Consider the following 5,153-nt stretch of genomic DNA (forward strand, 5'->3'; position numbering starts at 1 on the left):
CGTATTGCTAGCAGCTAATTGAAATGTTACATGCTTTAATTTGTCTGATTTCTTTCCAGTGGGTGATGTTATTTATATAGTTTGTATATAGCTAACGACAGACTATACAGAAAAATGTAAAGATTGCTTCCAATGATCAGTAATATCTGAGAGTGCAGACATGAGCGAGGTATTTAGGAAGACATGTCATCCTTCACAGCTTAATATTAAATAGTGAAACATATCTAAAAGAACGCTATCTCATTATCATTTAAAGCTCCTTTTATTCTTCTTTTTTCTTTTTTAATTAAGGATTTTTGTTTCTTCTGGTAAAGAGGGAATTTTTTTTTTTTATAACAAATACAGTCACCATACGCTACTATGGCGGAAAACTGCATTTTTGTGTCCTTTCAGCCACATTGTTTCAAGGCCACCCAGTTCCCTAGGAGGCTATAAACAGGGGAAGGATTTAAATCCTATTCTTTTTGTCGAGCAGTTGGCAAGAACCCACATAGTAGGAAGCTGAGCACGGACAAAACCGAGTGAAAGGTGTCCTTTAATTCCCCGGGCGCTGGTAGAACAAAGCCTGCTCCCAGCGGGGTCCCGCCTGGCCGCACCCAGGCCGGCTCGGCGGCTTCATTTCAACTGCTGCATTCGGTGTATTTTTAGTTCACCATGTTGAGATTAATTAATTAGCCCCTAGGAGTTAGTGCCCGTAAACGTCACCCAAAGCAGAGAAGTGTGAATACGTTGAGGCTGTTAATTCACCCAAAAATGGCAGCTCGGAATCCAGGCAGGGGGAATTGAGCCCCTCCGTCAGGATGACTGGCAGCTCCGCCACGCTATCGGGTTACTGCCTCAGTGACAACAAACTACATATCAATTTAACTTCTTAGCGATGCTTAAAAGAGCATCTTTTCATTTTGATGAGGCAGCAGTTAAAGTTGCCGTTAGGAAAAAAAAAATTTGCCGTGGAGAGACAAACGTTGTTTGGATAAAGAACAATGTACTGGTCTGATACCTAGAAAACCTAGTAAATGTAGAGAAAAATGCTACAGCTGTAACTTCATTAGAATGGCAGAATCTATTATAATTAACTGAAGCTACCTAAATAGGAGCTAATTTCCTTATGTGAGCTGAAATTCTGTTAACTCGTAGCGTGTTGTAAGATACAGACTAAGTTCTTGGGTTTGTGTTCTGGTTTTAAGCACAGAATAAATGCACTATAATGAGCAGTTGACAAGATGTTGATTCCAAACCCTTTTGCCTAAATGCAGTAAGATAGTCCATAACTGATGCAAGTTGACAATGGGAGGTGAAAAGTGTACTGTATAGCCTGCAAAGAGAAAAGTTAATGGCAATGTAGGGCAGAGGAGTTATTTAGCTTTCATGCTTCATACTGTATATTTTTTCTGTTGTATTTGTCAACTAAAATGTCTTATATCTCTCTAAATGGTGTCTTTCTCTATATGTATAAATGAACAGATGCAGATAGAGCTCAAAAGCATGGCATGGATGAATTTATCTCTTCCAATCCCTGTAACTTTGACCACGCTTCACTCTTTGAGATGGTTCAGCGCCTCACTTTGGACCACAGACTTAATGATTCCTATTCTTGTCTGGCAAGTATATTCTTTGGTCTCTAGTGATATAAACATCAAGCAGCAAAGTCAAAGCTAGTGCGAGCGGGGGCTAATCCCCCCATTGCTGGAAGATTGGCTTGTGTTTACACCAGGTTTGAATTTGGCCCAGAGATATTTTCTTTTGAGAGGCTCCTGCAGTGAGCTGACTGCTGTTCTCCTCCGGTTGCACTGTCTTTATCGTTTCTGTTTGTGATGCTTAAAATGTTTCTTCCCGCAAAGACAAACGCCAGTGTGGGGATGCGAAGCAGAGAGCAGCGCTTTGCAGCCTTCCGCGCTGCCTTCCAGAGTCTTCTGGATGAAAGGACAGGGGAAAGATGACGGTCTGGTACCACCTCCCATGTCAGTGGAGTCCCACCAGGAGTAACTGGCCCAGCTTTGTGGCTCTTTATGAGCAGGGATCCCAAGCAGGTAACGGGTGGGACTAGGTGGATAACTGCAGGGCTGCTGCAGCCTGTCCACGCTCCTGTAGCCGCATGCCCATCCTAGTTGTGAGCACAGGGGGCAGCTCTCAGCCCATGGCGGTGTAACATGGTCTGTGGGACAGTGGCACTGAGATGCTCCAGGACAGCTTGTAGCCTTTGGCTGGGGTGCAGTGCTTGGGGGCTCCTAGGTGGTGTGAGCATGTAAATGACAAATAACCTTGAACAATACAACGTGAACAATTAATTTGTAGCAGTTTAGGTGGGGAGGATAAAGAGGCTCTTAGGTTTTGAGAAAACAACAGGATGAAGCCTTTCTAGAGGGGCCTGAAACGCCCATCCTGTCCTGAACATGGCATGGGACAGATCCTGACTTTCCACCCTCCTGGTGTTGCACAGAACCTCCTGACTTGAAGTGTCATCGTGGGCTGCTTCAGCAGAAGGACCACCCCAACAGCCTTCACCTTTTGCCAGCTGTGCACCCCTGGAGGTGCGGCTCTCGAGTGGCTGGTCATTAAAAGCAGCAACCCAAGAGCCCAACTGAGCCGTTGGCAGCAAGGCTGTCAGTCTCACATCCTGTCCTCCCCGTCCCCCTCCACCATGGTGCTCCTCTCACCTTGCTCTTCTCCTTGCACCGCACACAAGGGCTGATCTCAGAGGGGCTGAGATCCAGTAAAATCCAGTGAATGCCATTAGCGAGTTGTCCCCTTCCTGATAAGAGGCAGGGCTGGGAGGAGTGGTTGTGGACATCCCTCGAGGTAAGGATGGGGTGAGGGAAGGCTGCGGCGTGCACTTTGCCCGCAGATACCCGAGTGGTACGAGTAGCCTTGGTGGGAACATTGTCAGACCTGCAGCAGGTTTCTCAGCGGTTCCATCCAGGTCTTTGCTCCAGCAGGCAGTGAATTTGGCATGCAGCTTCTGCTCCCCGTGCATGGCTGACCCTAGGAAGACCATCCCCATCCATGCATGTCTGACAGGTTGGCTTGCAGCTGGTTTGTCTCTGTGCAGTCTCGGGCCTGGTGAGAGAGCTGTGGCCGTAGAATTACATTCGTGGAGAGGTGGAAGGCCATCACTGAAAATGATTAACGCTGTTTCTCTTCAAGAAACCAACCAGCCACCCTTGTGCTTGTTATCGAGATGTTTAGACCCTTGTTAGAAGCTACTGGAGTGGTGGAGCTCCCCTCAGCACCAAGACTTGCACATCTTCAGAGCGGAGCATCACCAGTTAACCATCTTCTTTCAAATCACCCGTTACAGAGTGTTACAAAGAAGAGAGTAATGGCCAGTGTTCACCTACGCTTGGATTTCACATGCTACTGTACTTACTTTACTATGGTTTTGTCCTGATTATGATATAAAAAAACAGGCTGACCTCAAAAGTGGAGTTCAACTGCAAAAAGCTCCCATTGCTCTCGCTATGTCTTTGAGACTTTGGTGATACCACTGTGCTGGCTTGCCTGGAGGAGCTGCCAGCCCGTGGTAAGCCTGCTCTGTCCGCTCTGTGTGCCGCTGGGCAATTGTTATTCTCCTTACAGGACGTTCCCACTGAAGTTCCCGCAGGGTTTTGCCTCGTCACACCTCTTCTTGTTTTCAGACGTGGATGTGGAGGTGCCAGGGAAGACTTACCCAGACACAGTGGCTTACCCTGACACAGAGGATAACTCGGGGTTGCCTCCTTTCCGTGGAACCAGGTTAAACAACGTTGTTGCGAGCCCACTCACTGGCTGAGCCAGGCATCCCGATGAAAACAAACAGGCGGGCTGACTAATCTCAGCTACGGCAGAAGTGATGTTTGCTGGCAGAGAGCACTGTGCTGGGGAAGGGGAAGAGCGGAGGGGAAAGAGCGTTGTCGGCATTGCTTGCTGAGAGCTCCTGCCCATCGTCCACAAACCGGTAGCACAGTCGCATTCTCAGCTCTTCCTGGACTTTTGGGGAGAGTATGCAGCTCTTCCAGCTTAGCACAGACCCCACACGCATGGCACTACTTTCTGCTTGGACGTGTGCGTTATTTCTGAGACTGCCCTTCAGCTCTTTCCAAGACTTCCCAACCTACTGCTGGCCTCCAGTTCATGCAGCTGGGTCCCTGCTGGAGCCGTATTTCCCGTGTTGTCTTAACATTCATGGGATTCCCATGATGCAGCACAGCACGTACTGAGGAAAGGTGGCTTTCCAGCGTGCCCAGCTTAGCTGGGATGATGCAAAGGAGTCAGATCAAAAGGTCCATGAAGCAGGCTACCAAAAATTGTTTCAGTTTACCTATGGTTGATGAGAAAATTCAGCTACTGAAAAGCAAAAATTTTCCCTCAAAAACCCTGATTTTTACCAAAGCTGCTTTTACCATTAGAGAAATTGCCAGTGTTTCACCAAGCCTTGCTTCCCCCAGCCTCAGAGCTCCCGTTAAACTCCCCACGGGTGCCTGGCACGCGTGTCCCCTTCTCAATGCCGTTCAACTTGCCGAATACGGTCAGTTGAGCTCCCTGTGCCCTGCAGCCTTCCTCCGTGTCCTCTCCAGGTTTCTTCATGCCCCTGGAGACCATCTGGGAGACCAAACTGAACTACACCTAGCTGCGTTGGGCTGAGACACCAGTGTGTCACCACTATCGGCTGCGTTTGCCAGACTGCTTGGTTTGCGCCAGGCAAGTCTTAATCAAGAGCCAGGATCTGCCTGAAGATGTGGAGGATTTGTCTGAATGCTGCCTTTCATCAAACCTTAGGGTTTTTTTTTCTTCCTGGGATTGTAGGTAGCAGCATTTACTGCAGTCGGATTTTTATTTCATACTTCTGCTGTGCAAAAGGAGACCACCTGGTCCTCTTGGGCTCTGGATCTCTCCACCCGCAGTCTGCTTGCCCGTGCTCTCATGAGGTATCATGGTATGAGGCTCATCGCCGCACCCCTGAGCTTCTGCTCAGTCTTTCCTCAGCCAGCCGTGGCAGAGATCTTGAGTGGTTGCCCCCATCCCTTCTGTCCGCCTGAGGATCATCACTCCCCGGTGCAGGGGAGCAATGTGGGGTGCACTGGACCGCTGGGTCCAGCCTCCTGCTTCCTTCACCCCAAACTCTGGGCTTAATACCAGTCTCCAGGGAAAATAATGCCAGCCTTCCCGTTGGGTTC

General features: G+C 48.6%; 1 protein-coding gene across 1 annotated transcript in view; it reads left to right on the forward strand.

Moving 5' to 3' along the window:
* Positions 1-5,153, forward strand: part of CADPS (Ca++-dependent secretion activator) — a gene marked incomplete at its 5' end in the record, with an annotated part of 133,733 nt that overhangs the window by 47,275 nt on the left and 81,305 nt on the right. The window contains one exon of the mRNA XM_010147145.1: positions 1,465-1,601. Coding sequence (XP_010145447.1) covers positions 1,465-1,601 — 137 coding nt within the window. The remainder of the gene's footprint in view (positions 1-1,464; positions 1,602-5,153) is intronic.

The sequence above is a fragment of the Eurypyga helias genome, unplaced genomic scaffold, assembly GCF_000690775.1.
Source record: "Eurypyga helias isolate BGI_N326 unplaced genomic scaffold, ASM69077v1 scaffold6122, whole genome shotgun sequence".
In the NCBI taxonomy this organism is placed as follows: Eukaryota; Metazoa; Chordata; class Aves; order Eurypygiformes; family Eurypygidae; genus Eurypyga; species Eurypyga helias.